Source organism: Polypterus senegalus, chromosome 2 (genome assembly GCF_016835505.1).
Source record: "Polypterus senegalus isolate Bchr_013 chromosome 2, ASM1683550v1, whole genome shotgun sequence".
In the NCBI taxonomy this organism is placed as follows: domain Eukaryota; kingdom Metazoa; phylum Chordata; class Cladistia; order Polypteriformes; family Polypteridae; genus Polypterus; species Polypterus senegalus.
This window is the reverse complement of record NC_053155.1, coordinates 141,042,996-141,057,274: the sequence shown is the minus strand read 5'-3', so window position 1 is coordinate 141,057,274 and position 14,279 is coordinate 141,042,996. Positions and strand designations below refer to the sequence as shown.

At 40.2% G+C, this 14,279-nt stretch overlaps 1 protein-coding gene across 5 annotated transcripts in view; it reads left to right on the top strand.

Annotated features, from left to right (window-relative positions):
* Window positions 1–1,760: 1,760 nt before the first annotated feature.
* herc2 (HECT and RLD domain containing E3 ubiquitin protein ligase 2) overlaps window positions 1,761–14,279 on the top strand; it is a 390,659-nt gene continuing 378,140 nt past the window's right edge. For 3 of the 5 annotated variants that reach the window (XM_039744707.1, XM_039744706.1, XM_039744705.1), the window contains exons 1-2: window positions 1,761–2,213; window positions 2,822–2,961. In XM_039744707.1, coding sequence (XP_039600641.1) covers window positions 2,893–2,961 — 69 coding nt within the window. In that variant the 5' untranslated portion in view covers window positions 1,761–2,213; window positions 2,822–2,892. The remainder of the gene's footprint in view (window positions 2,214–2,821; window positions 2,962–14,279) is intronic. The other 2 variants (XM_039744704.1, XM_039744703.1) reach the window with 2 other exon arrangements.

The window sequence follows — 14,279 nt, the reverse complement described above, 5'->3', positions numbered from 1 at the left end:
GGCCAAAGTGAAATTGCTTTCTCAAGAAACATGTCCGTCTATTGCTTTTTTGCAGACTGAAAGTTATTCTCTGCGATTAGTTTATTTATGTCCGATGATTGGTGAAATAGACTCCAGCTGCCTCTCAACCTTTCCCTGAATAAGTGGGCTATTTATGTCAAACAGTATTTATTAGACATAGTGTATATTTATGTTAACACAGTTTTAGTTTTTTTTTTCATTTTTTTATTTTTTTTTTAGGGTCATGTTTCTGTTTGAGTGATGGTGGTGGTGGGGGGTGTTTGTCATGTTTTATGAAAATATATTTACTTTCATGGGAAATAGAAAGGTCTGCTAATTTGTTTGCATTACTTACATTGTTACATTGTGTGACAATGTTTTTATACTGTTTCTTTTTTGTTCAACCATGTATCAACATGGAGTTGATAGGAATGTAATAAACATAATAAATCTTTAAAAACCATTTATGATTCCTGTAAATGTATGAAATAGCATTAAATTTGGTGAAAACAGCATTATGACTTGTTTGGAACTTGAAATTTAGGACTCAGGACTTGCAATCTTGATTTGAGACTTGACATGGGACTTGGCTGTAAACCCTTGAGACTTGTTATAATGACTTGTTTCTAATTCTGTCAATTTCATTTATAAACATGAACATTTCTGGGTGTGTCTAAACTTCTGACTGGTAGGGCATTTTCAAATTCTGAGTTAAGCAAGTGTTAAACAAATGCTTTCTCCTGCAGAATTATGCTCTATTGTTTTAGAGCACAGATGGAACAGAAGGATTTGTTTTATTTATGAGGCTACACAAATGCTTCATGAAGACTTGCAGAAAACTAAGTTCAACTCTTAACCCTTGGACTATCTGTATGGAGTTTGAACCTTCTTCCCCTGTATATTTTATATCCAGGAAATCCAATTTTCCTATCATATGCAAAAGACATATTTCAAGTTGACTGGTGAATCTAAATGGGAAGGATCTACTGTAGGCAAATGTGGGTTATTTAATGTGTATGTGTCCTGCAGTGGATTGACACCCTTAAGACGTACGACGTTGGAATATTATGTGAGAGAAGATTATTCAGTCAGTTATGCTCACTGGGTTTGCTAAATCAGTCATGTGAAAAAGTAAGTACACAACATGAAATGTTTTTCATTTTTAACATACGTGGACATATCAAGATTTGATCTTCATTTTAATGTTTCTTTAGATCAAGGTGATATAACACGCCACATTTACATTTTGTAGCCCACTGCATAATATAAACACTCCTACATTTATATAAATTCAAACATACTTTAGTCGTACTTCGTATAACGAACTTACAGTGCCGAAAATTGTGAACAAACACGGATTTCTGATTACTCACAAACAGGTTAGAAAAAGCTGAATAACTTATAGAAATATTATACATCTATTGTGAGAAATGATTAAAGTCGTCAGGGATAAATATAGAACCACTGGAAACTGATTTTTTTTAACAGATTAACAGCTGAATACAAATGGCACAGGACCTGAACATGATAATACTGAAGACAGTAATATACAATGATCAAAGGAACTTTGCGACTGTTTGTAGGCGGTCTCTTTTATTCCAGTTCCGCTCTCCAGACCCCTCTTCCCAGGCCTCACCAGTCTCTCTACCATGTTTGCCTTTGACGTGATTCGTTTAGCTCTACCCATATGAGAGACACTAGCTGCTAATTGGCTATTAAAGATGTCGTTCACTGTTCCATGAGACCAAGGTTAAAATACAGCACAGTAATTGATGGCGGTCGCTTTAAATTAATTTTGGATGACTTCTACTTCCCGCCTCCACTGGACTCTACCAACCTTGACGCACAAGTTGTGACTCCGCCCAAGAAGGAGGACGACAGCTTCTAATTGGCTCAAACGAAATGTCGTTCACAGTCCAACATGGATGAGATTAAAATGCAGCACGGTTAGTTATTAGAGAGACGGAATAAGAAAGGAAGGGCCGGTGAACTGATTAGGTGAGTTGGGGCAGCGTTACAGAAACTTGACATTTGGTGCGCCCTTGTTCACGTTGTGGAGCCTTTCTGTTGTGAGTTGCTAAAGGCCACTGTTGACGGGTCTTTTGCGTATTAGAAAGAAGGGTGCAGCAGCACATCCACGGTGACAGTGTGAGACGCAGCAATAGCCAAACGAAGTCATGGGAGATCCAGTACAGTGATGTTCTTCGGAGCAGGTATAGTATTGTTGCGGCTTGGTGTGCTTCAGCATTTTTCCTGCTTATAGCCGTGGGATTACCAGGGTGTTTTCAATGCCGGTGTACAGAGCTGTCAGTTATGGCGCCGGTGTGTTCGGTGTATAGGACGCTGGACTGCGACAACCAATGGACAGGGTTGCTTGACCCCATTTTTCGTCGCGTGCGTTCTGGTAACCAAGGGAGCTTGCTTTTGGTATATTATGGCTCATGGGAGTTTTTTTTTTACCTCTGTACAACCATAGTGCCTTCCCTCTAATTAGAGTTCTTGGGGATATGTGGCCTGTTCAGCAATTTAAACTGAAGAACAAATATCGGAATAATTATGCGTAATAACATGATTTTTATATTTTTGCTTATGTTTTGCAAAGAAATGAACTGCTGTCGGACATTCCGCCACTTTTATTTTCCGTTACTGTTATACAAGCTTTGATTCTTGCTGGTATGTTATGCATCTAGTGTATCCCAGAAAATTTGATATTTCGAATTAAAATCTGAATTACACTTACGTGACTACATTTACAAACACGTTTATTAATTGTCACACCCAGTCAGTTTAATGCTCATTTACTTTGTTCTCTCGTGGACAGGACTGGCTCACACATTTGGCAGCCTGGAGATTGAGTGAAGAGAGAGAACAAGAGGTGGTCTGGGGGACAAAATGCCTTGTCTGTTGTCCCTGAACGCTCAGGCAAGATTTGACTCCAAATGGCTCAAGACCGATTTGCAGGTAAGAGTGATCAAGCGTTTGCATGTGCAGGAAAGTGCTCTACGTGCATGCCGCCGTATTTGTCTAGGGAACAAGAGCGACATTCATACTTTGATTTATTACCACTTTACTCCACAAAGTGTGCGAAGTATTTATTTCAATGTGGGTTACGATTGGTACTTTGTCTATTTTGCTGTTTAACGTGCTTTTCACCCGCTGCAGCTTTCAAACTTCTTAGTACACAGAAGCAAATGTTTTTGTTTTGCATAATCTCAAGATTATGACATAATGGCAGTATTTCATTTGTTAAAAAGGGTTTATTCCATCAGGTCAATCTCATATGATTCCGAATAACTTAAAATTGAAGTAAAAAGTTTATTTTGTTAATGTACAATATGTGGTGACAATTAATCAATTGGCTGAATAACCTGAGAGGGGGACCGGAGGGTGTGTTCCAACTACAGAGGGATCACACTCCTCAGCCTCCCTGGAAAAGTCTATTCGCGAGTTCTGGAGAGGAGGGTTCGTCGGATAGTCGAACCTCGGATTCAGGAGGAACAGTGTGGTTTTTGTCCTGGTCGCGGAACAGTGGACCAGCTCTACACCCTTAGTAGAGTCCTGGAGAGTGCATGGGAGTTTGCCCGACCGGTCTACATGTGTTTTGTGGACTTGGAAAAGGCATTCGACTGTGTCCCTCGGGGAATCCTGTGCGGGGTGCTCCGGGAGTATGGGGTACCGGACCCCCTGATAAGAGCTGTTCGGTCCCTGTATAACTGGTGTCAGAGCTTGGTCCGCATTGCCGGCAGTAAGTCAAGCCCGTTTCCAGTGAGAGTTGGACTCCGCCAGGGCTGCCCTTTGTCACCGATTCTGTTCATAACTTTTATGGACAGAATTTCTAGCGCAGCCAGGGTGTTGAAGGGGTCTGGTTTGGTGGACTCAGGATTGGGTCACTGCTTTTTGCAGATGATGTTGTCCTGTTTGCTTCTTCAGGCCGAGATCTTCAGCTCTCTCTGGAACGGTTCGCAGCTGAGTGTGAAGCGGCTGGGATGAGAATCAGCACCTCCAAATCCGAGACCATGGTCCTCAGCCGAAAAAGGGTGGAGTGCCCTCTCAGGGTTCGGGGAGAGATCCTGCCCCAAGTGGAGGAGTTCAAGTATCTCGGGGTCTTGTTCACGAGTGGGGGAAGAATGGACCGTGAGATCGACAGGTGAATCGGTTCGGCATCTGCAGTGATGCGGGCTCTGCATCGGTCTGTTGTGGTGAAAAAGGAGCTGAGCCGTAAGGGAAAGCTCTCAATTTACCAGTCGATCTACGTTCCTACCCTCACCTATGGTCATGAGCTATGGATAGTGACTGAAAGAACGAGATTGCGAATACAAGCGGCTGAAATGAGTTTCCTCTGCAGGGTGTCTGGGCTTTCCCTTAAAGATAGGGTGAAAAGCTCAGTCATCCGGGAGGGGCTCAGAGTAGAGCCGCTACTCCTCCGCATTGAGAGGAGTCACATGAGGTGGCTCGGACATTAGATCAGGATGCCTCCTGGACGCCTCCCTGGTGAGGTGTCTCGGGCACGTCCAACCGGGAGGAGGCCACGGGGATGGCCCAGGACACGCTGAAAGGACTATGTCTCCCGGCTGGCCTGGGAACGCATTGGGATTCTCCCGGAAGAGCTGGAAGAAGTGGCCGGGGAGAGGGCAGTCTGGGCCTCTCTGCTTAAGCTGCCCCCGCGACCCGACCTCGGATAAGCGGAAGAGGATGGATGGATGGATGGATGAATAACCTGAGTGCTTTTATCTTGTCTAGATTAAATGTAAGAGGCAAATAATGTAGATGGACATTTCTTTTATATGATTTATGAGAAATAAATCATTTTATATACATATTATGAAATGCCTTTACTTTTTAATATAAGCCTAGGTCTCTTGCTGGAATCACTAGACTACTGGTGATCACATTATTATTATTATTTTTATTATTATTATTATATTTTTTTTTTTTGTTGGGGTAGATACTGTGTTGTAGCATCTACTTCTATTTGACCTCAGGTCTGTATTTTACATTCCCTACGTCAGCACATTAGCTTTGTGACAAAGTAATAAGCAGTCTGCTTAGGTGAATGCCAAAGTGATTTTCTCAGCCACCCCCTCATGTTTCCAATATTCACTAATTAGCAGTTTTAGTCTGTTTTTTTCCCCTAGGATCAGCTACTTTAATGCAAGATTTCTTCTAGAAACAGTACTGATATCAAAGTATTTTATCTGAAATTACTAAAGTTTTGGCTGTTGGACATAGTTTGAGGGAGAAAGGATATATTAGCATACTCTGAACAATTGTTCACCAGTTCTCAAGCTTGAAGCAAAAGGTAGTTGCTTTATATAACCGTTCACCAGTATGATAATGTATTTTGTGCATGTTTTTAGTTATCCTGCTTCTCTATATAGTTTACAAAATGTATGTTAGGCAGAGATATTTAAGTGGTTTGAGGAAGAGTTCGTGGTAAACATTCTGTGTGTGTGTATGTATGTAATGTGTGTGTGTGTGTGTGTGTATATACATCACTTTTTCCACATTTTGTTATGTTACAGCCTTATTCCAAAATGGATTAAATTCATTTTTTTCCTCAGAATTCTACACACAACACCCCATAATGACAACGTGAAAAAGGTTTACTTGAGGTTTTTGCAAATTTATTAAAAATGAAAAAATTAAGAAAGCACATGTACATAAGTATTCACAGCCTTTTCCATGAAGCTCAAAATTGAGCTCAGGTGCATCCTGTTTCCCCTGATCATCCTTGAGATGTTTTCTGCAGCTTAATTGGTGTCCACCTGTGGTAAATTCAGTTGATTGGACATGATTTGGAAAGGTACACACCTGTCTATATAAGGTCCCACAGTTGACAGTTCATGTCAGCACAACCAAGCATGAAGTCAAAGGAATTGTCTGTAGACCTCCGAGACAGGATTGTCTCGAGGAACAAATCTGGGGAAGGTTACAGAAAAATTTCTGCGGCATTGAAGGTCCCAATGAGCACAGTGGCCTCCATCATCCATAAGTGGAAGAAGTTTGAAACCACCAGGACTCTTCCTAGAGCTGGCCAGCCATCTAAACTGAGTGATCTGGGGAGAAGGGCCTTAGTCAGGGAGGTGACCAAGAACCCGATGGTCACTCTGTCAGAGGTCCTTTGTGGAGAGAGGAGAACCTTCCAGAAGGACAACCATCTCTGCAGCAATCCACCAATCAGGCCTGTATGGTAGAGTGTCCAGACGGAAGCCACTCCTTAGTAAAAGGCACATGGCAGCCCGCCTGGAGTTTGCCAAAAGGCACCTGAAGGACTCTCAGACCATGAGAAACAAAATTCTCTGGTCTGATGAAACAAAAATTGAACTCTTTGGTGTGAATGCCAGGCGTCACGTTTGGAGGAAACCAGGCACCGCTCATCACCAGGCCAATACCATCCCTACAGTGAAGCATTGTGGTGGCTGCATCATGTTGTGGGGATGTTTTTCAGTGGCAGGAACTGGGAGACTAGTCAAGATAAAGGGAAAGATGACTGCAGCAATGTACAGAGACATCCTGGATGAAAACCTGCTCCAGAGCGCTCTTGACCTCAGACTGGGGCGACGGTTCATCTTTCAGCAGGACAACGACCCTAAGCACACAGCCAAGATATCAAAGGAGTGGCTTCAGGACCACTCTGTGAATGTCCTTGAGTGGCCCAGCCAGAGCCCAGACTTGAATCTGATTGAACATCTCTAGAGAGATCTTAAAATGGCTGTGCACCGACGCTTTCCATCCAACCTGACGGAGCTTGAGAGGTGCTGCAAAGAGGAATGGGCGAAACTGACCAAGGATAGGTGTGCCAAGCTTGCGGCATCATATTCAAAAAGACTTGAGGCTGTAATTGCTGCCAAAGGTGCATCGACAAAGTATTGACCAAAGGCTGTGAATACTTATGTACATGTGCTTTCTCAATTTTTTTATTTTTAATAAATGTGCAAAAATCTCAAGTATACTTTTTCGTGTTGTGTGTAGAATTCTAAGGAAAAAAATGAATTTAATCCATTTTGGAATAAGGCTGTAACATAACAAAATGTGGAAAAAATTATGCGCTGTGAATACTTTCTGGATGCAATATATAAACTGCTCAAAAAAATTAAAGGGACACTTTGAAAACACATCAGATCTCAATGGGAAAAAGAAATCCTCCTGGATATCTATACTGATATAGACTGGGTAATGTGTTAGGAACGAAAGGATGCCACATCGTTTGATGGAAATGAAAATGATCAACCTACAGAGCCCTGAATTCAGACGCCCCAAAAATCAGAGTGAAAAAATTATGTGGCAGGCTAGTCCATTTTGCCAAAATTTTAATTGCAGCAACTCAAAATTGTACGCAGCACTTTGTATGGCCCCTGTGTTCTTGTATACATGCCTGACAATATCGGTGCATGCTTCTAATGAGATGACAGATGGTGTTGTGGGGGATCTCCTCCCAGATCTGGACCATGGCATCACTGAGCTCCTGGACAGTCTGAGGTGCAACCTGGTGGCATTGGATGGACCAAAACATAATGTCCCAGAGGTGTTCTATTGGATTTAGGTCAGGAAAGTGTGGTGGCCAGTCAATGGTATCAATTCCTTCATCCTCCAGGAACTGCCTGCATACTCTCACCACATGAGGCCAGGAATTGTCGTGCACCAGGAGCCACTGTACCAGCATAGGGTCTGACAATGGGTCTAAGGATTTCATCCTGATACCTAATGGCAGCCAAGGTGCCTTTGTCAAGCCTGTAGCGGTCTGTGTGACCCTCCATGGATATGCCTCCCCAGACAATCATTAACCCACCACCAAACTGCTCATGCTGAATGATGTTACAGGCAGCATAATGTTCTCCATGGCTTCTCCAGACCCTTTCACTTCTGTCACGTGCTCAGGGTGAACCTGCTCTCATCTGTAAAAGCACAGGGCACCAGTGGTGCATCTGCCAATTCTGGTATTCTATGGCGAATGCCAATCGAGCTGCATGCTGCTGGGCAGTGAGCTCAGGGCCCATTAGAGGACATGGGGCCCTTGGGTCACCCTCATGAAGTCTTTCTGGTTGTTTGGTCAGAGACATTCACACCAGTGGCCTGCTGGAGGTCATTTTGTAGGGCTCTGGCAGTGCTCATCCTGTTCCTCCTTGCCCAAAGGAGCAGATACTGGTCCTGCTGATGGGTTATGGACCTTCTATGGCCCTCTCCAGCTCTCCTAGAGTAACTGCTTGTCTCCTAGAATCTCCTCCATGCCCTTGAGACTGTGCAGGGAGACACAGCAAACCTTCTGGCAATGACACGCATTGATGTGCCATCCTGGAGAAGTTGGACTACCTGTGCAACCTCTGTAGGGTCCAGGTATCGCCTCATGCTACCAGTAGTGACACTGACTGTAGCCAAATGCAAAACTAGTGAAGAAACAGTCAGAAAAGATGAGGAGGGAAAAATGTCAGTGGCCTCCACCTGTTAAACCATTCCTGTTTTGGGGTCATCTCATTGTTGCCCCTCTAGTGCATCTGTTGTTAATTTCATTAACACCACAGCAGCTGAAACTGATTAACAACCCCCTCTGCTACTTAACTGACCAGATTAATATCCCATAAGTTTCATTGACTTTATGCTATATTCTGATTAAAAGTGTTCCTTTTATTGTTTTGAGCAGTATATATATATATATATATATATATATGACAGCATCACTCACAACAATGACAAAACAATTACATTCACAATCATGTTACGTTATTTTCAAAATGTTTCCTTTTCTTTTTCATTAGTTCTTTAACACACTAGTTCTCTGCTGCGAAGCGCGGGTATTTTACTAGTATAATAATAAAAGGCAAAGCCCTTCATTTCGAAATTCTACACGTAACGGTCGATAATGGTCGACATTGTCCGCCATGTTGAACTTTCTTATTTATGGCCCCATCTTCACGAAATTTGGTAGATGGCTTCCCTGCGCTAAGCAAAACTGATGTACGTACTTATTTCGGTGGTATGACGCCACTGTCAGCCGCCATATTGAACTTTCCAATGACACTAATTCTCCAACTTCCCGTGTAGGTAGAAGGCTGAAATTTGGCAGGTTCATTCCTTATAGCTTAATTACAAAAGTTGGGCAGGTTTTTATTTTGAAATTCTACGCGTAATGGTCATAACGGTCAACAGCGTCCGCCATGTTGAACTTTCTTATTTACAGCCCCATCTTCACGAAATTTGGTAGGTGGCTTCCCTGAGCTAACCGAAACCATTGTACGTACTTATTTCGATGGTATGATGCTACTGTCGGCCGCCATATTGAACTTTTCAATAGTCTTTGTTATTTATGGGCCCATCTTCAAGAAATTTGGTACACGGGTTCCCAACGCTAACTGAATCCTACTTACATACATATATACGTCCATAGCTTGCAGCTCAGTCGCCATGTGAGGCGGCGTTGGGTGCCCCATCCCAACGCCTCCCGTTTGGCTGCCTGCCTATATAAGACCGTCCGCCGCTCCGGTCTCTACATTCCCTTCCTTGCTTCGCCAAGGGATTCACGTCTCCCTACTGATAAGTACAACCTTTTTGTTTAATCCACGGCTTCTCCGCTCTTTTATTGTTTGTTTATTACAATTATAGTTACTGTGTAGGTATTTTACACTTACTTTACGTTGCTCAGGTACCCATTTCTTTTATCATTCCAACCCCCATTACCATGTCTATCGAGATGATCATATTGCACGGCCATATCAGGCTCACTCTTGATATCTGGAGGAACATTGTGTCTTATGTATTGAATGACTGGGACAGGTTCAAGGTGTGGACTGATGACGGTACAGGAGATAATTAATCTACACAGGAGCACTAGAAGAGTGAAATGTTTAAGCCCTTCACCTATGGTTCTGCATGTGAGTTGATGGCTGCCACTGAATTGTTCGGTTGTTGCTTTCAAGTGTACCGAAATGGCCAAATATTTTACACCTTTCGACAACCGCCAATGCCTCTTAAACATCTTAGATTCACAGGTGACGATTTCACTAGTGGACACTTTGATGTTTATGAACGTTTAAACTCTCAAAAGCTGGATGTGATTTTATCGATTAAACCGGTTGTGTGCTTACAACGCTTGACAGATGCCAAATGTCACTTCAACACAACAAATCCTGCAAATACTATCGTAATCCGTGATATATATTTAGATATGCTTACATTTAAAATCCGCGATAGAGTGAAGCCGCGAAAGTCGAAGCGCGATATAGCAAGGGGTTACTGCATTTGTTTTTACCAAATGTGTATCAAACGTAATTGCAGCTTGGTGTATAGAGGACAGATATAGAAAGCAGAGTTGTTATTTAGTATGAAAAGCCTTCACCAGGCTTACTTCTGCAGTAAATGAATCCATAACACAGCTTTAGATGATTATACAGTAATTTAAAACTTTTACGATGGACTGACTTCCTGCCCATCCAGGGTTGTTTTCAGTGCTAAGTGAACTAAGTGAACGCTTAGACTATCTGCAACCTTGTAGTTGTTAAGCAAATAAATGCAAAGATTTGTGATTAGGGTGCATGTTCTTACTTATTACCATGTGTGTGCGATAGTTATTATGTTGTATTGATTATTTACACCTGCATACACAGCAGTGATATTTTCATAACGAAAACGAGAACTAGAACTAAAAATATTGTTTTTCACTTGACAAAAACGAGAACTAAAATTAAGTCAGAGAAACGATAACTTAATAAAAATTTAGTGATTTGTGAATGAACTAAAATGAGAACGAAAATTGAGTAAAAAGGAAAAAAACAGTAATAGCATTTTCATTCAGTCCGGTTCAGTCATGCAGAGGAGTTGTTTGTAGGTCACCCTGAGTGTTCAGTTTTGTTGCACTGTACACTATGCGGTGATCTTGTACCTTGGGCTTACTATAGTCACATGGCGCAACTTCCGTAAAGCACTGTTGTTTATTTGATGAGCACATTTGGCTCATCGGGTTGAAGTACTTGTGGTTGACGATGGCGAGTATTGCACAGATGTTTGCAGGTAGAAAATGAGAAAGTAACGTGTACAAATACTTTAATTACAGCGCAGATGATTATAAAAGCAAATGTAGCATGTGAGAAGAAGAAAAGAGTATCAGAGGTTCAGTGCAGGACTAGCTGGATTAGTGCTTAGCGGAAGTCCAGTAATTCTCTTGTACCATGACTGCACTTCATACAGGGACATGCGGTCTCAACTGTCATCATGAAAAGTCAAAATAAAAAAAATAATAATGATAACCTGAAATAAATTTGTCCACTGGTCTGTGCTATAAATTTGTTTTCTGTACGATTCCAATAATTTTGATAATTTTTATAGTCAAAATCGCTGAATTTGCGCATTTCCTGTTCAAATACAGGGGAGAATCGCGAGGTGCGAGGAGACTAGCCGAGCCTCTCACTTTACTATCCCTAACACACTGGATTGATACATGCTGTCTGTCTCTCTGTATGATGCCAATAAAATTTTTGCACACGTGTTTATTATACATCCTGACTTTCCACAGTTTGGCTAATATCTTTAATAAATATGTGTGACTTATGTAGTCTTGCTGATTGGACTTATAAAACCGCAGTGAAAAGGTACAAGGTTGGGGGCCCAACATGTGCTTGTTACTGCTCTTCTTCTACGCAGAGGCTCATGGCACCAATAAGTTAGCGATATCAGAAAGTCAAGTGCGCTGCAGCGGTCTGTTTATTTTTTGTTCCAATTGACATCCAAAAATGGGAGATTAAGAGTTTTTAAACTAAAGGAAAATAAGGAGGACTTTTACAAGAAAGTAACAAAGATTTTCATGGAGAAGGATAGGTGCATGGACTTCATTTACAAATAAAGGTAAGACCATAAACAGTTTTCAATTTTATAAAAATGGGATCAGACTAAGAAAAAAATCAAATATTTAAAAACTCAATTTTGACCTTAAATACAATATCCTTTTGTAGAGCAGTCTGTATTAAAATTGATTAAATCATCAGAATTAAAAGCTTTTAAAAATCACTAAATATTTAAGTGAAGGTATATTAAGGTATAAATTCATTTGTATTGAATGAGTATGAATTATGAAATGGCAAATTTAGAACACTTGGAGCGTGCAGAGCAAATGCACTCTCTTTTGCCGCTATAAATGTAACATTCTTTCTTAGCCTAATATGTACCTTACCTATGTGTGTGTAAAGAATGCTAATGAGATATGAAACATAACCAGTAGTCAATGTGCATGTTGCCATTTGAATAGTGAATAAGCTACTCTTTTGGGTTCACATATTTGTAAATCTGACTCTGAAGGAGTCCGTGCCTCACCAGCCATGAACCTCACCGCACGTCACTGCTTTAGTACTGGCAGCAGAAATCGTCAACATACAGTCTGCTGGCAGCAGTGACTGAGGACCTTGTCTGTGCACCTGAATTACAGACTCATTAGGCTACTTAATTTGTTTGGTCATTGATAGTCAAGCTGAGTGTATTTTGTTGACTGAAACGTAACTTGCATTGAAATATGTGTAGGCCAGCATTTGTGGTTTTGCAACAGGGAAAAACTAAAATTGTACTGATATTTTGTAAAAAAGCCAGAACTAAATAAAATAAAAACTAAAATTTTAAACACAGAATTAAATAAAAATAAAAATTGTTGACTCCACTAAGAACTAGAACAAAATAAAAATAAAAATTAATTTTATGAATTAAAATAAAAACTAAAACTACAATTAATATCAGAACTGAAATAGCACTGATACACAGCTTTTGAATAATGCATAGTAGCACTTAAATCAAATTTTCTAAAGTTAAGTCTTCACAGCTGTGTATTTTGTCTCTTAGTGTATTATAAACGTGATTTCATAACCTTTCCCTTACTTATGGTGCTGGTGTTACTTGCAGAATTCCAGTGTGACAGCTGTGTTTCCTGTACCTAAATAGAATAAACATATGGAGATACCTTATTTTACAATACTATAAACTATATACCCCTTTTGCTTGTTTTTTCTCTGTAACTAAAACATTCTGTCATGTTTGTCAGTGCATCAGTTCTTTCTTGTTTTTGTAGTTTTGTCTTTGGATGTTTACATTTTGAAGGGGCCATGCTTCAGTTTTAAAATAACCATTGTATAGTGTGTTTTTATTAGTACAACTCAAATATTTGTTTGAGCTTATACATTTATTTGCATAAAATGTAATTTTATATGACTGTACATACATGCTAAATCTGTGTTTTTGTGTGTAAATACTGCAAATAAGTCAAATGTCTGTTACTATTTAAAGCATGAATATCAATGACATGCTTATTTATTATATTTGCTGCAAACTGCAGTTCTAGTTATCTTCATACGTGTACTGTGTTAAACCTAAGGTAAATGCTTGATAAATTGGTTATGAAAATAGTTGCATTAAAATAAAATATTATTCATTACAATCTACTTCATGTAAGCAGAATTGAGCCATTATTATATATTAGAATTTTATGATTATTTTGGGAGGCAATCTGAAAAGCAGAATTTTTCCAAAGTTCTTATTAAATTTGTCTGTATAGCCAACAACTGAGTTGAGTACAGTGGAAAATCCACATGCATTCTAACAGGATTATAAAGGTAAATCCTAACTGCAAGTGAGCCTAGCAGAAACAGAACCAGATATCATTTCTGTTGTAGGAAAATGCATCACTCGCCCATTTTAAAGTTAAAAGTAAAATGAAAAATCTAACTCTTTGCCACAGAGGAGGCAAAGTGCTTGTGATTTTGTGTTTGTGTGACCTATGTATTTGAGAGTTTTGAAATGTTTTAACTTAGTTTGGATAAAATAATTACTGCATGAATCATGGAACTATGGAGACCTCTTGGGTAATACCCCCTTTATCTTTACTTATCATGCTATGTTTTTATTCATTTTCTGCAGTCTCCAAACTTATTGGCTAGGGTGAGCAGTGTAACCCATTTAGGCAGTGGCTGTTAGGAATATGTGCCTTGATATGGATTTTAATACACTGTTTAAGCTGGTAGAAAATGGTTGTGATGTTTTTAGATAGCTCTTCCAGCATTGCTGCAGATTGTTGTTTGGAAATTTTTACTCTTCACTTGTCATAGTTTAAAATTCTGCCATATTTTAGCTTCAGTTATATAATTCTGGAAATGTTTATCTTTCTGCTATTTGAAAAATCCGTTACGTCAGGGTTATTCATTTTTTTTCCAAAATGGTTTGCAAGTCCAAGTCCAGTGCATCTAAGGGTGTTGCAGCTGATAAAAACATATGAGCATCCAATTTCTTGTTCTGTGAAAACTGATGTCAAGTAT